This window comes from Tiliqua scincoides, chromosome 3 (genome assembly GCF_035046505.1).
Source record: "Tiliqua scincoides isolate rTilSci1 chromosome 3, rTilSci1.hap2, whole genome shotgun sequence".
In the NCBI taxonomy this organism is placed as follows: domain Eukaryota; kingdom Metazoa; phylum Chordata; class Lepidosauria; order Squamata; family Scincidae; genus Tiliqua; species Tiliqua scincoides.
The window spans coordinates 140,477,830-140,499,715 of record NC_089823.1 but is presented as its reverse complement, the minus strand read 5'-3'; the positions used below and the strand labels follow the sequence as shown (position 1 = coordinate 140,499,715).

Genomic DNA, 21,886 nt, shown 5'->3' with positions numbered 1-21,886 from the left:
CAGTTTGCAATGCAACTGCAATGTCTGCCTTGGCCAGAATGCTCATTTGGATTACAAATTCTTCAGTTCTGTTTTATCTTCTTGATGAAAAATGAAGTAAGAGAAACTCAAATGTAGATTCACCAGTCAAAAGGTCCTTTGGCCAAAGGTCAAACTAGGCATGGCACTGGAGAAATCTGATAGGGAGATTCTGTGCTGTTGAGCATTTTAAACTGCAGCTACATGGACCTGTATGTTTCTCTCCCAGGGCAGCTTTGAGGGCTATTTTAATCAAGAAAATTACACAGTGGGAAAGAATGAAATGTCCCTGCCCCCTAGTCACAATCTGATTTATGGTGATTATCAACTTTTTAAAAAAAACACAGGGCATCCCGATTACAGATCTCTCATGTCATATCTATTTTGACCATCAGAATGAAAGAAAAAAGAAAATTAAACAGAGCAGGAACTGTGAGGAAACAGGGACCAAGTGGGAAGCAGTCAGGCAAGGTGGGCATACAAGAAAAATCAGTTTCAACTTTTATAACAACTTTAAATGCATCTTTTATTAGTTTTCCACCATTATGTCGCCATACAGATATCCCAATATACCTATCAGATTTGTTCTAACTGGAAACTATCCAGGCTGACTCTTAAGATTTCAGACCCAACCTTTCATTAATCCAGAAAGACAAGGACAGACAAAAATCACTGGGCATCTGAAGTCAACAGTAACACAACCAACCCAAAGAACACATTATACTGTATTCACCTGGAAAGAATATCGGCCTAACAGAGAAACAATATGTATTTCCCCCAACATTCTAGATTTTGTTGTTAGGCGGTCAGTATATGAACTATTTTTTTTTTTGTGAACTGAAGGTTACGCTTTGAAAGTTATGGCTTTAACTGCATCACGGACAGCAGCAAGGCTCACTTTGTCTCCAAATTCTCTCTCACGATGCTCTAAGAGAATACCCTGAAACAGAAATGGAAAGATGGGTCAGGGATGCACTTTTTGCACAAAGCTGTTTTAAGCCTACTAAACTTCGGTTACTCCCCAAGCTATCAGACTCTGTGCCCTCGAAGAATCCAAGAAATAGATTCCCAACCTTCCTTTATTTTGAAACTAAAGCATCAAGCCCTCAACAAACAGATTCCTCCACATTCAAGGGTCCCTCTTGCAAGGCATCGAAGTAAAGGGAACACAATTAACATCTACAGCTGTGGTTCTGAAACTGTTTAGCATCTATCTTTCATTATCAGGATCCACCTAGGATTATCAGACTTAGAAAAACAATACAGAAAAAAATATTTATTTCTAAGTACTGTAATAATAACCAGAAAGAGAGACCCTCAAACATTTATCTCCCTATATTACATGCTTGCAAACTGCAGGAGCTGAGCTCTTTGCAGGGCAATTAGCAACTACAGTATCTAATTTTTGAATAGCCTCAAGACTTGAGGCAATTAGTTATCTGATCTTTCTATCTGTTGGCAACCTTCAGTCTCGAAAGACTATGGTATCGTGCTCTGAATGGTGGTTCTGGAACAGCGTCTAGTGTGGCTGAAAAGGCCAGTTCGGGAGTGACAATCCCTTCCATACCGGGAGCAAGTACAGTCTGTCCCTGGTCTGTCTCCCTGGCTATGGGCCTTCCTTCTTTGCCTCTTAGCCTCAGACTGTTGGCCAAGTGTCTCTTCAAACTGGGAAAGGCCATGCTGCACAGCCTGCCTCCCAGCGGGCCGCTCAGAGGCCAGGGTTTCCCACCTGTTGAGGTCCACTCCTAAGGCCTTCAGATCCCTCTTGCAGATGTATCGCAGCTGTGGTCTACCTGTAGGGCGCTTTCCTTGCACGAGTTCTCCATAGAGGAGATCCTTTGGGATCCTGCCATCATCCATTCTCACAACATGACCGAGCCAACGCACGCGTCTCTGTTTCAGCAGTGCATACATGCTTGGGATTCCAGCTCCTTCCACAGTTTGGGAACAACTGGTCCACAAGATTAAATTTAATCTCATGATTAAGTATGGGCACTGTTCTCTTCTTACAAGGAAAATATAAAACAAATAGAAGGGAACCAGCTACATTCTTCCAACATTCCTACTAGTTTTTAGATCAGTGGTTCCCAAACTGGTGGGTTGCTATCCACCAGCCACGGAAGCACTTGTCCCTGCCCTTTGAAGGACTGGGAGGGGGGAAGGCAGTAACGCAATCCCCAGGATCACGTTGCTGCCAGGGGGGAAGCTATGGCAGCAATGCAATCCCAAGGACAGCACTGCTACCAGGTGGGAGACACTTCTGCAGGGGCCCCCAAGCCTCTGCTAGAGTGCAAAAAGCAACTGAAAACTACTGGTTTTTGATGGGAAACAGAAAGTGATTTTCGATTGCTTCTTTCACTATTGCAGACACTTGGGAAGCCCTGCAGAAGTGTCTGCAGGGCTCCCCGAACTCCCCTTGGAGGCCAGCACTCATCCAGGTAAGTATATAAACTCCCCCCTTCCCATTCCAGCAGCAGCTCAATCCTGGGGATCATACTGCTGCCATATCCCCTCCCTTGCAGGCACTTACACTGCTCCCAACCCCCTTGTAGGAGTTTGGGAAAAAACTGGTCTAGACCATTTTCCAATACTGAACTTAAAAAAAAAAAAATTTATTTCTTCCTGGGGCGGGTTAGAGGGGGCAAAAGCCCCAGGCACCATACCTGTGGGCCCTGGGGAGGTGCCGTTCTGTGGGCAGGCAAAGCTCTCCGCTGTGTCCACAGGTGCTCCAAAAGCCTTCTGAGGTCAGGAAACCAGAAGTACAGTTTAAGGGTGCACTGGAGGCCTCAGAAGGCTTTTGGCGTGCTCAGGAACATCATGTGAAGCTCTGTTACCGCTGGGTAAGTATTTCGGGAGCAGGGATGGTGTGTTGCGCTCCTGTGTCCCAAGGATGTACAGGGGCCAGGTTCACAACCAATTCCTTCATAACTTTGTTAGACCTCTAGCAAAGGTCATTGTGAAGTCAAGCAAAACAGCCCGCACTGCACAGTTCATAAAAGAGCTATTAGTGTTATTTGGGCTTTCTTTAATAGAAATATATTCCCAGCCTTACAAACACACGGTCACTTCTGCCATTTGTTGAAGATACTGGACTGGTTCACATGTGGCCTTAAGGAGAGGATTACATATGTGACGAGTAGAAGTGTTTGTTTCTGGTGAGAAAGGTTTACAGCCTTACTGGACACAAAGGAGTTACAGCTGCGCAAAGTAACTTTTCAAATTTTCGAACACCTCTAGTGATGAGACATGGGAGCACAGAGCCCCAATTCCCATGACACATGCCAAGGTAAGGTTGTGAGAGCTAGAGGCTCACTCCCATACCCCCATCACATGTGTAATTTATATGACCCAGAAGTGTGTGAACAGGCAGCTAACTCATTTGGATCTTCTGGGCTTAGGAGGTTAGAACTAACTGTGGTGGGAGGGGTGATCATATAGAGCAAGAATAACATTATTTTGCATTGTATCCAGAACATTATATGAATGACCCTACTCTAAAATGTATTTAACAAGTACTAAACCAGCCCTGTTACAGAAGGCTCAACTAGATGATGAAGCTCCAAGACCTTTCTATGGGTTGAAAGCAGCAAACAGTCTTTTGGAAACAACAAACTATTTTATTTTCTGTTTGCACATGTATATGCAGATGCGCGAATATGCACACACACACACACACACACAAATACCTGTTTCCCTGGACCAACTACAAAAACTCCTCCCAAGATCAAGCCTTCTCCATCCAGGTTACCAGTGTAGCCACTACTCCATGCACGGAAGAAATTCCTCCATACACTCCAGCGAAAAAGGCCCAAGAACAGCATGGTTCTTTTGTGAGGTCCATAGAATCGTTTCTGCAGACAGAGATTAAAAATGGTCAACCAATAGAGAGAGGTCTTCCCCAAAGAACTATAGTGCTATCTACCAAGAGCTATGATGAAGGCAACTGTACTCTGTAAAAAAAGATTCAGCTCATTATAGGCAGGGGAAGCTACAGCTCTGGAGGAATGCCAAAAAAGCACATGGTACTGAGCACAGCATTCAGTGCTTTGAGAATGTTGGCTTCACTCAAAAAAGGAAGAAAAAATTTTTCAACTGTTGTGATTGCGAAGCAAGGCAGGCAATAACTGCTGACATCTCAGAAGACAGAGGGGCAGCTGAATAAGACAGTCAGTGGGGTGGAGGTATGGCCTTAATTTGCATAATTTATACAGATCATTGAATCCAACTTTTTTTAGCCCAGAATCTGGATTCTCTAATTGCAGAATTTTAATTTATTTCTAGCACAAAGTATCACCCCCTCCTACTGCAAACATAAATGTCCACGGCTGCTCAGGAGCAGGCTAGGCCAATCTACAGATGTGAGCTGGCTTAGTAGAGCTGGAACTGAGTTCAGACAGGGTAAGTTTATAATAGACTGGGCAGGCCAGCACGGGGGGGGGGGGTGGCCCAGGAGATGGAGTGGGCCCGGGACTAGGATGGTACTGACTGCAGCAGCACAGACCGGATTCTAACCACTGGTCCCAGTCCAAGCAGCTTTACATGGGCTGCTCGGATTTGTGCCCACAAAATCGCAGGCGCAGAGTAGCCCCATAGGACTGGCTAGTGCATGACACAGGGCAAGGGGAATAAAATCCCCTTACTCTGAGTTGTGCTCCAGCCCTCACCTACCTTGCCCTAGCTTCAGAGTAAGCCAGTCGGCCTGCCTGTCCCAGCACAAGTTAGGATTGTGCCCTAGATCTTCTGGAGAAATTGATATGAACCATGCCTTCTTACCCATCCCTCTCTCTCTGTCTCATCATCATCAGCTCACTCATCTGTTTCTTATTTTTATTTTGTATTTTTATAAGCCACTTTTCCATAACAAATATACTCAAAGTGGATCTCTCCGTCATTCCCCATCCACACAACGATGCATGTGTGAGCCACAAGCACAATACAAGCAGTAATGTTTACAGTTCCGATTCAATGTTCAGCAAGTACATCAGAATTTTGAATGGAACAAAAACCTATCACCTGTATTGCTCAGTCAGTCCTGAGGCAGACCCAGAACTGAAACTGCAAGGACACCGGAGGAGGATGTTTTCCAGAGACAGAGCAATGGCCTGACTTTGTTCAAGGGTTGTTATAGACAGGGTTTGCATGGAGGGGCTTGTCGTAATGACTGTTGGCGAATTTTTTATAGCTACAAGGCCACAATCCAATATAATTAAGCCTACCTCAATCTACGTACATATGCAATATTGTTAACTGGGCAAAGAGGCACTTTTTCAATTGGTGCTCCTCTTATATTAAGCAGGAAGAAAATAACTGTCCTTCTTCACCCCAACACAGGGTATTTTCTAGTGGCTGTTGCTGGTATCTCTTCTGCACCTCATTTTAGATTGTGAGCCCTTTCGGGATAGGGAGCCATTTAGTTGTTTGATTTTCTCTGTAAATTGCTTTGTGAACTTTTGTTGAAAAACAGTATATAAGAATAATAATATTGATTCTTATCACAGAGTTTCTTTCAGTAATGAGGGATGGAATATAACTGTGTAGGAGAGGAAGTTGGGGATGGGCAAAAGAAATGTCATCATATGTAGGGAATGTGACTGAATGGGAAGACAAGGCAATCTCATAAGTTATGGAATACAGGGTTAGGGCAAGGAGGAAGATAGGAATTGCCACCAAAAATGTGATCCATTTCCAACTCAGAAACCTAAAAAAACATACATAGCTACATTGCCCCATCAGAAAAACCCAAACGTCACATCTAGCTATACCTTTATCACAACCAACCACCATAACACAAGGTCTTAAGAAAAGTTTTCCAGAACGTCTCCTTAGGCTGTATGTTAAGCAAAGCAAAAACACTGGGGGAGAGTGCTGAGCATGTCAAAGGGGATCCAAAGACGGCACTTTAGAATTTGGAGTCCTTTATGTTTCTGGTAAAAGAGTATCCCCCAAGGGGAAAGAAGCACATACTGTGCTCAATAGTGCCATCTAGCATCACAAAGCAACCTCCCATTTGTGATTTCTTCATAATCCCTGTGGGCATCTCAGTTATTTGCTTGCTATAAGTCTTTTAAAAATATTTTTAGCTCCTGCTTCTAGGGAGCCTAATAGAGGCGCATAACCCAATTTCTATAAATTATGAGGGGAAGAAATAGCTACCCCAATCATTCCTGCTATCTGTGCATGCTTATAGGGAAATCGTGAAAGAACATGGCAATACTTCAAAGTGAATCCATTTGCTGCATACATTAATTACCAATATATAAATAGAAAAGCAAAAGCTCATTAACCTCTTAAGTAGCAGCACTGCTAAGCTAATCTTTGTACCACTAATTTCCCTTCGGATCTTTCTAATACACCATGAGCGGCTTGAAAAGACTTGTGAAAGGGTGAAAATTCAACTTAACCATACATCTCATGCCACAAAATTCATTGTAAGTAGCTGTGTTAGTCCATTAGAAAAAGATCTAGAAGCAACAGAAGGGCCCTAACCTTTGTTAGAAAGTGACACTTCATGCTGCAGTAACAGCTAGACTTTATTTAATACAATGATGGGGGGAGACACAGACATAAAGACTGTTGTTTGTCTCAACAAACAAACAAACATTGTTGCTTGTTGTTTGGTTCAACCCAAAATCTGTTTTGCATCTAACAGAGTCTGCATAATGCTTCCTCCTGCACTTTTAAGGCTGTTCTAAAGTGCAGATTCTGGAGCCTCTGTATCATACCCATTTTTCTCTCCTCACCCACCCCCCAATTTATTTAGCATCCAGCCAGAATGTCTGGGGATGGGTCACAGCTCAGGGGGAGGAGCACATCTGCTTTATATGCAGGTCAAATCCCAGACAACTCCAAGCAGGGGTAAGAGAAGGCCCTTGACTGAAACCCCAGAGAGTTGCCACCAGTCACTGCAGACAGTACTGACTGAGATGGACCAGTAGTCTAATTCGGGATAAGGTGGCTTCCTATGTTCAGAAGCAGAGAGTAAAAGAACTTGAAAGCTGGCTTCCTACTTTGCAACATTTTCGCTGATCTCAATAAAAGTTATTGCCTTTACTGTGACTTTTGGGTCTCTTACAGAACATAGAACTCTGCTGGGACTCCATGTAGATATGGGCTCAACAAGTACTGGGATCAGAAACCAATTTCTGAAGCTTGTCACAGTCATATTGGAAGGCAATCCCAGTGAAAGCCTCCAAGAGGAAACCAGTAAAAGATCTGAGGTCCATACCCTTGGCATTTTCACAGATGATGCTCAATGCACATTTAAACACCTAAAATCACTTTCTAACGCAAATGTTGGCCAGAAGGTTAATTTGCAACACAAATGTATTCCAGGAACCATTCCAGTCACTCAGACATCCAGCACAGGAGAGGTTCTAAGAAGAGCTATGTTTTGTTTTTTTTTTGTTACACTGAATTTAAAAAAAGAAACTTTAAATCCTCTTTTAGCCTCTATCAGGTGATCCTTGTTCTACAAGAAACACATTTATCTTGTGAACGAATTAGCATTCTAGTTAGAGCAGGTTTTTATGTCTGAATTTCACACAAACAAACACAAAAGTCTTCAAACAAACAAACACAGAAGTCTTGTGCTTAAAGGTCAAATTTTAAGGATGAGCTCATTTAAGCATAAGCCTCCAGGGGTGACAGTCCACTTTTTGCGGCAACAGACTAACACACCTACCCCTCATGAAGTTTTCAAGCAAGAATAGTTGTTTAAGCTCTACATACAAAAAATGCATTTAGACAGGGTGGCTAAAAGCTTCAAATGCAGATCATGTTTACCTTTTCATCCAGAAATATTTCCCCTTTGAAATATGGCTGAAAATTCTGCACCTCGGTCTTGATGTTCTCTTTCACGACAGCATACAGCGGGATGCCCAGCTTGTCAAGCTCAGGCTTCAGAGAGGACAGCTCAGCAGCCTCCTAAAAATGAGAGCTGAGTTAAATGGTTATGGCCCGGGAGGGTTTTCAGTCCTGTTTAGTTCATGCAAACCCACCACTCCAGCAAGATCTGATGCAGAATTTAAAAGATGAATTCACATTAAGTTGACACTCTAGAACAGGGGTGCCCAAACCCCAGCCCTGGGGCCACTTGCAGCCCTCGAGGCCTCTCAATGCAGCCCTCAGGGAGCCCCCAGTCTCCAATGAGCCTCTGGCCCTCTGGAGATTTGTTGGAGCCCGCACTGGCCCGATGCATCTGCTCTCAGCGTGAGGGCGGCTGTTTGACCTCTCGCATGAGGTGTGGGCTTCCTCCACTGCTTGCTGTTTCACTCTGTGATGCAGTAGCGGCAGCAAAGGAAAGGCCAGCCTTGCTTTGTGCAAGGCCTTTTACAGGCCTTGAGCTATTTCAAGAACTTCAATCATTCATATAAGTTCATCTTTAATATAGTCATTTATGTAAACTTATGTAAATTTTTTCAAATTTTAAATGTAAATTAATTATTTTTTTCCCTGGCCCCCGACACAGTGTCAGAGAGATGATGTGGCCCTCCAGTCAATAACTTTGGACACCCCTGCTCTAGAAGAATGAGGTCAGCATGATATTTTTAGACTAGAATACCAGATTTTTGGAAATGCTTATTATACATATGCTTTAATCCTACATGAAGGTCCCAGCCATCTCCCAGACTGCTTATTTATTAAAAATAGTTATATTCCACTTCCCCTTAAAGAATTATCAAAGCAGCTCAAAGTAGTTCAATGGTGAGCAACAACACAAACAGCAACACCATAAATCCAAGGACAGCACATAAAAATATATTATTAATACACAGCAATATACATGCTTTATAAATGATCAGCTGCTGATCACTGTTGGAGACAGGATGCTGGAGTAGGTAGATTTTGTCTGGTCCAGGAGGACTCTTTTTTTTTTTTTTTTTAACTTTGTAAGCATACCAATTGAACTGTTTTATCAAATGAACTTTGTGAACACCCAGTCTGACCAACATTACACACACACACCCCTGTGGACCCCAATCCAACTAGTAATTTCTCCCATTCTCCTTGGATAGGATTGAACCCTTTATTAATTAAATTACATTAAATTTTTCCAGCAGCTGGTGGGGAAAATAAAAATAGACCATGAAAATATATCAGAGCTGATAAGGGTTTGGTTAGGAGGCTGATTTGTCTCCTATACTAGGAGATGCACAGCTCAATCCTATGAATGTCTACTCAGAAGTCCCATTACAGTCAATGAGGCTTACTCCCAGGAATAGGATTGGGCTGGCAATCACTTCATCAATGGCTGATAAGTATTCCCTTCAAATAGCAAGATTCATCACTTTAAAAATACAGCCTCTCCTCTTCAGTCAAACAACAAGATTTATAAATCACTTTAAAAACTGTTCCCTTTTTTTGCTCTTGGCCAAGTAAAGTGTGTGCTTGCCTCTCCCCCCTCCTCCCCTCCCACTTTGCCAACTGCATGGAAACAACTTTAAGAGCCCTGGTGACTGGTAAAATAGGAAGCGTTTTATTTGGGGACGGAGGGGCTCGCATTCTGCCCAGGAAAGGTGGTATGACTGTATCTCTGTGAGAGGACATCCCGCGCCTCCCCTGTGTGTTTGTGGTGCCTCCCCAGGGAGCCGTGCCTCACAGTTTGAATAACACTGCCTCAACTGTTCTGCAGATCCATTAAGGAGCAGCTCCTGGAAATCAACCAGTTGCCATATTGCTTTTTAAAATTAAAACAAAAATTGAGTAATAACTATCAGCAAAACTGCCTGCAGCGGATATTTGTAACCACAGCCAACATACAGATTTAAATGCTTCCCAAGTTGATTTTGCATTGGATAAAGCCCTTTCAAATGGCTTCTCTCCAGTCAGCCTTCAATAACGGTGGGATGTTTTAAAGGCAATACCATTCAGACTGAAGAGGCACTCACCCATATAGCACTTCACTCAGCAATGATTAACCTGAGATTTCAGCTGCTACACATGTATGTTAATCACACTGGTGTAACACCTGCTGAGGCCACAGAGCCCTGGCATGCTAGTGCTATACACACAGAAAGATCAATGGAAACATTCAGGCAGTCATGTGGAATGCTGCATGGGCAAGCAATATTTGCCTGTCTGGTGTCTCATTTAAGTTTCCTGTAGATGAGGATTTTTTTAGTCCTGGATAAAGTGCTCTTTGCTCTTCAAGCACTGTTAGCTTATTTGTCCAGGGTTCTCGCCTAGCCTTCCTCTTCATGCTAGTTTTCTAAGTGTAGGGAATAATTTTTCTGCATGGAGATGCTTTCCATCATGACAGTGCCCACCTGCAGCTCCCAGAGGTATGGCCCCCGATATGGGTTAACCATTTCCATAAGGACTAGGCTCTCATCTCTATAGCTCATCCACAAGCTTCCTGAAGTGATAGATGGTTATGACCCATCACCTATTCTTCAGAAACCCCTATGAAAACGCCACCCATAGTACCTCTCTGCACAAAAATCATCCAGGTCGCCGCACAGCCATGATTACAGCACCATTCTTCTTCCATAGCTCTTCTGCTTTGAATGTTCTTTGCACAGCTAATGGAAAAGAAATACATAGTATTGGTTATGATACTCTTTGACTCTTGCTCACTTAAACAGGAATTGAGATGAACAATTTCACATGCCACTGGAACAGGCAGGGCCCCCTGCCTGCACTGTTTCCAACGCAGGATAGGAGCAGGCTTGCGCACAACTCAAAGTAAGGGAATTTATGTCCCCTTATCCTGAGTCATGCACCAGCCAGCCCTATGGCACTTCCTCAAATCTGTTCATTTGAGGGCAGGAGGTCTGGTCTAGAGGGTAGAGCCTCCGTCTGCCTGAAGATAACATCCACAAGGTTGCCAGTTCAAGGCCACCGGCACCCTGCGACCTTGAAGCAGCTGACAAGCTGAAGCCGAGCTATTCCATCTGCTCTGAGTGTGAGAGGATGGAGGCCAGAATGTGAAGCCAGATCGGAATGAAACACCTGAATGTAGTGGTTCTTGAAAGAAAGAACCTTCTTTCAATTGTAAAAATCCCTATTTAGTAAGGGATTTAAATAAGCCTGCCTATGTAAACCGCCTTGAATAAAGTCTTGAATAAAGATCAAGAAAGGCGGTATATAAATACCTATTATTATTATTATTATTATTATTATTATTATTATTCATGCGATTTTGCAGGTGCAAATCTGAGCAGCCCATGTAATGCTGATTGGGCCGGGGACTGGAGTTAGAATCCAGCCGAGGTTGCCCAGGCTGGTCTCTCCCCCTCACGTACTACCCTCACCCTACCCTGGAACACAAATCTGGGCGGCCTGTGTATCATTGATCAGGCTGGGCACTGGCATTAGGATCCAGCCTATATTGTCCAGGTTGGTTCCACTCCCCTCTGCCTCCCAGACCACCCTCCCCACTCCCCAGAAAGCCTCCATTCTGCCCTCTCATCACCCTCTCCTTGTGCCAGCCTGCGCAGACCAACCATCCACTGGTGCGGCTCTAATGCTGCTGAGCCAGTGCATGGCTCAGCTTCCTTCTGAGCAGCCGTGAACATGAGCCGTGAACACGCGGGAGCTGGCAAAGGGAATTGTCCTGGCCTTGGGGGGGAGGGGTTGGATTGCACTGTAGGTTGTGTTAATTCAATTTACTGAGGGCTTAAGTACGCTATGGAGACAATCTTCATTACAAGGGCCATGAGCAACCTCTCTGAACTGCATGATATAAGTTGATATATCACAGGTTCACAAATCCTGTTAGCACAGGATAGTTGAACTGTTGCTGTTATGCATTTCTTTGATGTTTCAAATTTATAAGCCACTTTTTACTTCTGGGACCTCAAAGCAGCTCACAATAAAATTAAAAAACACAGAACAAATCCATTAAACACATAACCAAATTTCAAATTAAGAGAAGCCTGTTGGTCAGCTTTTTACTGGAAAGAGGACAATGATTTCTGTTAAACACAAGGGGAATTGTCATCTTTGTTCCACAAGTAGCTTCCATAAGCACTGGACCAGAAATCTCCCTCAGGAAGGTGGTCTGAACTTTTTGCATTTGTCCTCTTTCCATGCTTGGGGGAAAAAAAAAATTGTGTAGCCCAATACAATTTCCAAAATATACTGTATTTTTTATTAGACCATTTAGCTGTCAACTAAGTTGCAAAAATTAAGACAAATTCATGCATGACATACGGCTCATCACTCTCAATAAGTGCCAGAACTTTGGGTTTTACCTTCTCCCGCAGTCTTCAGATCTATATTCTCTAGAAATTCCAATGATGCCTTTTCACATTTTGATAGAAATAAATTCGTATTGGCAAGGATTAACCCTGTCACAGCGGCACCAATGGCTCCTAAGCTAAGGGTCCACATTGCCATGGTATACTCTGGGTCCAACTGTAAAAACATATCTACAAATAAAGGAAAGAAGAACCATTACTCCAACAACTAACCAGGTTTAAAAAAAAATGAGAATCTACCCCCCCCCCCAAGTACTAATGTGCTAATCAGTGGTTATGATCTTGTTATAAAGAGACTAAACCAAAGGAAGCTTGCTGGAACCCTTGAACCAAACTTCAGGCCCACTCTTGTCCTTCTTTCCAGTGCTGAAGCAGTTGCAATGCAGCCCATGGTGGTGCAGTCACAGATAATAACACATTTATTCCCTTACCTTGAAGAAGCCTCTGTGACTGCACCACCACCACCACAACGGGATGCAGTGCATGCCCTGTTGGCACAACTGCATCAGTGCTGTAAAGCTGAATAGGATTGGGTTCTCTCTCTTTTTCCTTTGGCAGTGTCACATGCAAAGCATACCTTTTGTTAGTAGGAAAACCTAGCTCTCTTTATACTTCAAAACTCCAGAGATTTGGACGTTCTTGTGAAAGCAGGTCCTCTGTTCTCTGAGAACCGGCACTCTTATGGCCCTTTCAAAGGCTTTTTTCTGCTAAAAACAGCCAGGTGCCAACTATAATGAGATTTGCATGACCTCAAAATTGGGCAAGTGGCACTTGTCTGATAGATGTTCCAAGCAAGAGTTAGTTCATTATCTGGTATTTGATAAATAGTAGAAATAACTGCAGCACCATCCTTGAGGAAGGAGACAAGACATCTATGGGTGGGGGAGGGGGCAATCAAAAATATACTTTTGATTGCCCCCCCCACTCATCCACCCATTAGAGGTTAAACAAGAATTACTTTCTTTTCAGTTAGTGAAGTTGTAATTGCAGGCCCTCATTTAAGCCTATTATGGGGTTTGACCCCCCCCCCCACCCTCATAAGGAATACCCTTTCCCAAGATACCCTTTCTCTTCCAAGGGGGAAGAGAATGTGAGTGAAGAATGTAAGCCAGAATTTAAAGGGGGTTGGTGGGTGTGGTTGTGTGTGTATGCATGCCTGGAAGAGAGAGGGGAGAATCACTTCAATTAACTTCTCTTTCCTTTGGAACAAAATTACTCTTTAACTTCCAAGAACAGGTAACATCTCCTTCCTGGTAAGTGCTGCCTGTGCCAGGAGCCTCTTGCTTTTCTTGGTAGAACTTTCATCAGTATATCTAACATTCATCTTTTGTATGCTGTGTCTTTGATATCACTGCTTTTAGTCATTATATAAGTTACTCTCAACATTCATTGTTTGTAACTGAGAGAACTCTCCATTGCATCCTATTCCCCTTCTGTTCTTAAAGTGACCATATGTGGGATTTGACAGCATGACCAAAGACTACATAACCCCTAGACATGCATGTTTATGTAAAAGTGCGTAAAATATTCAATAGTTTGATGGCGGGGGGGGGGGGGAGCAGAGTCCCATTACCATGTATCTCCTCCTGTCCAAGAAACTGAATTCTGCAACCTATCTTGCAACTCTTGAAACAGAATTTGAATATTTCAGGCAGTCTCAATAAAAAAAATCAACATGTTTTATTTTTCTAATCTTTCATGTAAAGCATGCTTTGCACCTGAAGTGAATGTAGGGATTCCCACTGGTGGGTGATCCTCAAGGGGAACAGAGAGGTACAGAATAGCAGAGGGAAACAAAAGGTTCCTGGCACTCCTGCAGCACCACAAAACTTGCTGAGGACTCTCATCCAACAGCACAATCAGTGCACCGGTTTTTACTTGTTATTCTACAGGATCCGCAAACGAGTTCACATACATATCTTCGTCAAGCAATAACCATAATATCGTACAATGCATATGAGAATACTTGCATAGGAATTTTCTCATATCACCCAAAATATTACACTTTTCAGCTCCAGTCATCCAATGTAGTAGAAACTGAGAGATGCGCATGCATGTCTCAAAATGTCTAGATGTCTTCCTTCAAGTCAGGGCTTCAGTGGCAGAGATATCAGTAGCAGCATTTTGTGGGAAGATGCATGTAGTGATTAATAGAATGAGCATTTCTTGCACAGAACAGGGACTCTGCAGAATTGAACTCTGTTTAACCTATATATATATAACACACTCTCAAAGAGATGGGACTGAGGGCCCAATCCTATGTTCCGTGATGCCAGTGCTCCATGATGCCATATGGCACTTTTGCGCCAGCGGTACTGATGCACCACTGGTGCTGAGCCCACCATTAGCTGGCACTGGGCCTCAGTACCCGAAGATGGGGGCCGAGAGCTCCTGGTGGTAAGGATGGCCGCTGGCCGGCAGCAGGGCTTTTCGGGGCTAGGGGAGGGTGGGAAGGGGGCAGAACTTGGCAGGAGAAGGGGAAGAGTAGGCCAGGGAGGGGGGCAGAGATGGCGGCATATCTTAAACGGGATTATTTGGGTCACAATTCCAGTTTTAGCAGTACTGTTGTTAAACTAACAAATGATGCATATTTAAAATGGCCTGAATTTCCCAAATTTGAGAATGCAATGGATTATTTCATTTTGTATAGAAATTCACTGAAAAATCTGTAGCTTGGTTTCTTGTGATTTTTGTAATATTTTGCAGTGAGGGATTCAGAAAGCACAGCTATGCCTTGCATGCAGTTGGTCCCAGGATCAGTTCCCGATATCTTCCTTTGAAAGAACTTGAGTAACTTGGCTCTCTACACTATTCTAAGGCTGGGCAAGTGATCTGAAAGCAACATATAAAAGCAACATCCAAAGCAATCTCAAACACTTTAATTCCAATTCTAATTCTTCTAAATTAACGATCTAAATTTCCATCCCTACAAAAGCTATATCTCCTACAGCCTCTCTTATGACTAATCTTCAAATCCAAAACTCATTAAATCATTATCGCTAAACCTTTCCCTAATGAATTTTCTGTTCCCTTCTTGGGGGACACAAAAATCTGGATGACCCTGGCCAAATCATCAGGAGTAATCAGTCAAGAGACTCCTACCCTGATGTATAGCTGGGGTACCTTCAGGTTCCCTCCTATCTGGGAGTTTATAGAAGAATTATACATGGCACAGTGGTTATGAAAATGCACTGCAAATCAGGAAATCCCTGATTCAAATCTCAGCTCATACATTAACTGGTGGCCTTTGACAAGCCACTATTTCTCCTACAGCCTAATCCTATACATGTCTACTCAGAAGTTAGCCTCATTGAGTTCAATGGAACTTACTCCCAGGTAAGTATATACAAGACTGCAGCCTTAGTCTTACTGTGCATCTGGTAAACCAAGGTAATTCTTGCCTCTTTTTCAGGCTTATTGTGAGGACAACTAATATATTAACAATTCAGAAGAAGTATTATCTTTATTTTCTGTGGGTGATTAGAAATCATGCAATTGAAAAAAAAACTTCTGTCTTTCAAAGGCCACTAAGAAAATGAGCTTTCCATTTAATTTTCATTTTTCTATCCTGTCCTTCCAAAGAGCTCAGGGCAGAATACATAGGTGTTCCCCTTTTATCCTGCAAGATTGGTGTGACTGAGCATGCGCACTGAATTAACCAGGGCAGAGTTGAGATTTGAACCTGGGTCTTCCCAATCCAAACAGAACACACTATCCACTACATATCATGCTGTTTTACTATAGCAAGATCCTTCTTTTACAAAATTACGTGGAACAAGAGGTGTGGCAGACCTAGCCCTATAACATCTGCTCCAACCACCAGTTAAATATAAATAACCCTTCACCTAAATTTTGTAGACATTTGTACATAATGCCTCCCCATTAAGTAATGGGAAAAAGAAAGAAAAAGCAAAGCTGTGTGGAACAAAAAAAAAAATCACCAGTCATCTTCAGTTTGAGAATGCTCATTCCACAAGAGCTTTGGGCAGGTTAATGCTCCTATGCGTTCTAATTAACAATAATTAAACTGATCTAATTAAAATAGAATATACTAGACAATGGTTCTAATTTCATGTAAAATATAAAATTTACTAAGGGTTATAGTTTATAGTACAGGGGAAACAATTATACAAGAGTGGCATCTGGGATCTGTAACAATCACCATTGCGCATGAGGGTCTTCCAACCCATAATACTTTACTCATACAATAGTCCCTTCTACTGAAAGCATCGCAGAGGTAGGAATAAAACATATACTAAAAGTTTAAGACCTCCTTATTCAAATGGCTACATCAAACCAAAGCAGCTTTTGCAACGTAGAGGATAATACACCACAGAACACTCTATTCCTTTCCTACAGAAGATTTAAGAGTATGAAGTGGTACAGATTAGAGGGTAAAGTTTTTGCTACAATTTGTATCTTCATATTCCATTGGAACAGTTGTGACTTCAAGATAGGATAGTTAGGAGAATATACTTACTGACACCCAGGCAGTCAATAAGCTCATAGATACAAGCTGTTTTAAGTCATGAATTCCATCACGATCTGAAGAAAGACAAAAGCTACCTAGACCGGCAGTCTGGCAGCTGCTGTGTGCAGCAGCTCAAAGGGAGGCAGCTTTTGACTTGTCCTCCAAAAGGGCAAAGGGGGCAGGATCAGGCACTGCGCCAGCATGGAAAGCTTTGGCATTTATCCCAGCATTTATCTCTAAACATCATTATACAACACAGATGTTGAAATCGGGGGTGGATCATCACAGATAGCGTGCAAGAGACACTGTTTCCTTTGAGATGGTTAGAAATTATTTTGGTTGCACCATCTGGGTATCCAAAGTTACACACAGTCCTGGAAAGCCATCCCATTTAGTTCAGCAGTGCAAGAAAAGCATGTACAAACACGACTGCAGAATTTGTTGGGGAAACTGGGGTAATCCCAACTTTTAAATATGCAAACACAAAACCTCACAAGTTCAGTCATATTAATAAAACCAACACAGCAGAGGCTGCAATAGCTATTAAAATCCTGACATCAAATTACAAGATGCTGAAATGCCAACTGGCAGCCCAATCCTATCCACACTTTCCTGGGAGTAAGCCCCATTGACTCTAATGGGTCTTGCTTCTGAGTAGACATGCATAGGATTGGGTTGCAAATGCCTTATAAGATGGCGTGAAAAAGATGAACAAAGTTGGATTTCCCTAGAAAAGGTATTCCAGCAGTTAGGAACCTTCTTTTGATAGTAGCCCCTATTTTATATCCACCACCTACTTTAATTATGCACACAGATCTGCTTATTAAGAACAATATACACCATCTCCAGGTCTGAAGATTCGACTAGATGCTACCCATTACACGTCAAAGCTTCTTCTTGAAAACTTACTGGATAGAAAACTTTGCTTTGTTTTGTAAATGAAAGCTCTAAGCTTTTGGATGTTCAGTTTTGCACCCAATATTAACTTCTGTACCCTTATGCAGCCTTGACTAAAAGTCTTTCTTTCAGAATTGTCCAAATATGTTGTGCCAATCTAGCAACAAAAATGTTGCTGCTGCCCCAAGAACATACTGGCTACATACTGTTAGTTTGATATATTGGTTCAACTTGCATCTAAAATTTTCTCCCAAGGCTTGGAATCAAACACAGGAGGCAGAAGCAGCTGAATCACAGATGGCTATTTAATGAACCAATGATAAGCAAGTATGACCTCTGTTCTGACGTGAAGGACTAAACACCTCAGATCTCAGGAATAGAGGTTCTTGTACTCATCTAAGGCTGCTGTTTTCAAACTCTCAGGGAGCTTGAAGACCGCAGTAAGTCCTTACAGGAGAGAGGAGGGGAGGCAGCAGGGGTGGGGGGAAGGCAGCGACATGATCCCCAGGATTGCGCCGCTAAGGGGGTCTGCAGGGACTGGGATGTATTCACCAGTCTCTGAAGCAGCCTGTCAGGGGTGCAGGGAGCCCTGCGCGAGGGTCTGCAGGGCTCCCCAGAATTCTAAAAGTGAAAGCAGAGTGATCACACTCCACTTCCAGTTTTGATGAAAATCAGCATTAGAGGGCAGGTTTTGCTGTCACCACCAAAACATTCAATAGGACAATTTCCCTTTGTTGTTCTTGGAAGCTTTGGGCTCAAAGCTGGCAGTTCTTTGTTGGTCCTGGATTCACAAGGAGGAAGTCTTCAGAGGAGAAGGGCTCACAGGGAGACCTCTCAGGTCTTGATTATCTGCTTGAGTTCCAGTGCTAATTCTCACACAAGAGGAGATCCTCATTCTCTTCTCTATTGCTCCAGCTCCAGAGACTTTTGTGCCCAGCGATCCCAACATTTCCAGCCAGCTGGCTCCCAGAGAAGGGGAAATCTTCACTCACCCTTGACTTCCAATAGCCTGCCCTAGCTGAGGTTTTGTAAAGGTGAATCATTTTACCATCTAGGTATAAGTTCTGGGGTATTATATCTTCTTTACACGTATTAAGCTTTACCTTCATAAAACCCTTGTTTTCTTATTCGAGCGCACCCTGATGTCCCTGTGTTGTTTTGTGAATCTGTGCGTATTACGAATCATGATCAAGTGACAATGGTCCTCATTGGTAGGACTGCTTTGAGTCAGCCAGATGATCTAAGGGTCCCAGAGGAGATTTCTCCAACATGTTTTTAAAAAATCCAACCAGATCCACCGACAGATTAGACACTTAAGATTCTTAAGAAGAATTATTCTATTTTTATTAATGCAGCATTCAGGCATGAAGAAGAGTCTTCAATAGTGTTCAGTGGTGGTGATAGTGGGAGGGGGGGTACTGAGGCCATGATTCTTGGTGCCAGAATTGCATTCCTAAATTCCAGAATTGTATTCCACCCAAATACTAAGCGGTATGGGTGCTTTGTGAGTGGGATTTTTGCTGACAATGGCTTGGTTTATGCGGGCAAGCACAGCTCTAGTCACTTGAGAGAACACACTAGACTGGTATTGCATGATACAATTGCTTCAGTCTGGGTGAAGCAATGAAATGCAGACATGGCTGTAGATTTTTTCCAGATAATTGGACATTTATGACATTATTTTACACAGCTATTTTTAATACCTTGCCATTTGTTCCTCTCAAAGTGGCAATGGTCTAACATTTTTAATTCTCACTGGCTAGTTTTAAATGAAGACAAAGTAATATGAGTCAGTGGCAACACTAGGGTTCGTGTCACCCGGTGCGGGATGCCAGCGCGTCACCCCCCATGCAGTGGGCGGGGCAACACCCTGGGTGGTGGGCGTGGTGATGTACTATCACTCCACCCCCACTGGTTTTTTTGGCTGTACCTTTTGATAGAACAAAGATAGAACACATTCTGCATGAAATTACGCATTGATTGATATATAACATGATCGTATTATTCCTCCAAATTATGATTTTTGTGATTTTGGTCAAAACCCCCAGGGTGTCAACTTACTAACACCTTATTGAAGCAGTCCTCAAACCTTTTGCACTGGGACCCACTTTTTAGAATGACAATCTGTCCAAGACCCACCAGAAGTGATGTCATGGTGGAAGTGACATCATCAGGCAAATTAAAATAAATAAGTATAAATAATTAAATAAGCAGAAGCCAGCCCTGTTCCACCAAGTGCATTTCCTCTGCAGCCTGCCTGCAATAACACCCCCCTCCTCCAAAACCAGTAAGGTTTTCAGCCCTACCCAGTGCCCAGTTCAATTGAAGAACTTCTGTTTAAACCAGATCATTGTCAGGATCCACCTGGCTTTGCAAGTCACAAAAAAGTTCACCTTATCAGCTGAAGCCTCTGTTTTGATCCTTTTTAGGGGGGGGGGGGAAGGCTGCCTTCTGCAGCACTTGTTTAGCTGCAGGTGCATAGGATCAGGACCATTCTGGTAGCCTGCAATTTTAGCATGTCAACCCCCAGTGAGCGTCACCACCCCTTGCGCGTCACCTGGTGAGGCCCGCACCCCTCTAGCGATGCCACTGATATGACTGGAGGCTGGTTAGGGATACAAAGAACAACAAAAAGGGTTTTTTTTAAATATGTTCAAAGAGAAAGAGGAATGAAAAGGCAGGATCGCTGCTTAAAGATGGTGAATTGTTATCTGGTGACAAAGAGATGGCCAAACTGCTTAACACCTACTTTGCATCCATCTTCTCTCAAAAAGAGAATTATACAAATGTTTATGATGGCTCTTTTGTTGGGAAGGGGAAGGAAATGTGTGTGGCACCACAAGAGTGAAAATGGAAACTTGCAGAGAGCTGGTTAAAAACAAACTAGCTAAATGAATTGAAGTCATTTGGAGTGGATGAGCTGCATCATAGAGTACTAAAAGAACTTTCAGAACCTCTGTCAATTATCTTTGAGAAATCCTGGAGGACAGGTGCCCCAAGGCTGGAAAGGGGCTACTGTCATCCCACTCTTCAAAAAGAGGACTCTGGAAATAACACAGCCATCAGTATGAGCAGGACAGATATTATAACAAGCTGTGTTATAATAAAATTATATGGATGCAAATATAATAGCTGTGTTAACTGAGCTGTGTAATGCCTTTTATACACAGCTCTCAGGAAGTGCACCACGGAATTTGGTAAATGCCCAGAAGCTTCTGGCTGCTTAACCAATCATGGCACACACACTGTCTGCTGGTCCAGGTGTTAATTTGCATGTCAACTGTTTCAGGCAAGAACCACCTTAACCCTTTCGTACTTCTGTACCCTCTCCCCCATACACTGATTTAGTACAGGGGTCTGAGAGGATTCTTCTTAGGGGAGTAGAAAGCGAAAAATACACCCTGTATATACCCTCTAGACCATAAGATCCAGGGGCCAGATGCGGCTTGCAAAAGCTCTTTATCTAGCCCTTGTGCTCTCCTAGCACCACCAGCAGTAGCTCTCAGTTCCTGAGCTGTGCTGAGGTACCACTGCTGAAAAGGCAACCTGGTTGATAATTGGGCTTTCCCGTATCTTAAAAATATGCTCAAGATTTGCATATTTTCTCTTCTGTTGTTTGCAGCTAATGAATTTCTAAAAAGTGCTTATTTCTGGTCATGATCAACTTAATGACATCACTTCCTGCTTAATGGCATCACTTCCGCCCCTCAGCAAGCATCATGAATGCAGTTCGGCCCACTATATGAAATGCGTTTGACACCCCTGCTCTAGATTATCTGTTTCTGAGCTTCCACTGGCAACATCTCCTTCTCAGTTCTGTTGGGAAGACAGAAGCAGCTGATTTTAAAGTCCCTGACCCTCTCCATACTTGGACAGGTGATGGGACATCTACCCCAGCAAGTCCAAGATGGAACTGATCTGGGGAGGGGCCACCGAGGCTTTTGTATTCTGGGGAATCAAGGGAGCCCCTCCCCTTAGGAAGACTTTGTAACCTGACCCACCTGCCTGAGAAGGAAAAGCTTCCCAGATGTCAAGGACTGACCCTGCCATGGAGAACACCAAGAAGGGGGATTCACCGGGAAATCCAAATCTCTCCGTTTTCTAACCAACAGAAGAGTAAATCTCAGTTGTAGCTGCCCGGATAAACAGTAACAAGCTGAGCAGAATAGGGGAAAGTGTGTTGGCACTTGCACTTGAACCACCAAGAATTGGTTTAACTTGCCTGGGCACATCTAAAGCAGTGTAAACTGTTCCCTGGACACAACATCTAAAGTGCAATTGTGCCTTCACAATCACATCT

The 21,886-nt window shown here is 43.1% G+C and overlaps 1 protein-coding gene across 1 annotated transcript in view; it reads right to left on the bottom strand.

Moving 5' to 3' along the window:
* Positions 1 to 517: 517 nt before the first annotated feature.
* PRXL2A (peroxiredoxin like 2A) overlaps positions 518 to 21,886 on the bottom strand; it is a 37,857-nt gene continuing 16,488 nt past the window's right edge. Inside the window, exons 2-6 of the mRNA XM_066621618.1 lie at positions 12,213 to 12,389; positions 10,444 to 10,538; positions 7,801 to 7,941; positions 3,705 to 3,869; positions 518 to 958 (exon numbers count right to left, since the gene is read on the bottom strand). Of these exons, the coding sequence (XP_066477715.1) occupies positions 863 to 958; positions 3,705 to 3,869; positions 7,801 to 7,941; positions 10,444 to 10,538; positions 12,213 to 12,387 (672 nt within the window). The 5' untranslated portion in view covers positions 12,388 to 12,389 and the 3' untranslated portion in view covers positions 518 to 862. The remainder of the gene's footprint in view (positions 959 to 3,704; positions 3,870 to 7,800; positions 7,942 to 10,443; positions 10,539 to 12,212; positions 12,390 to 21,886) is intronic.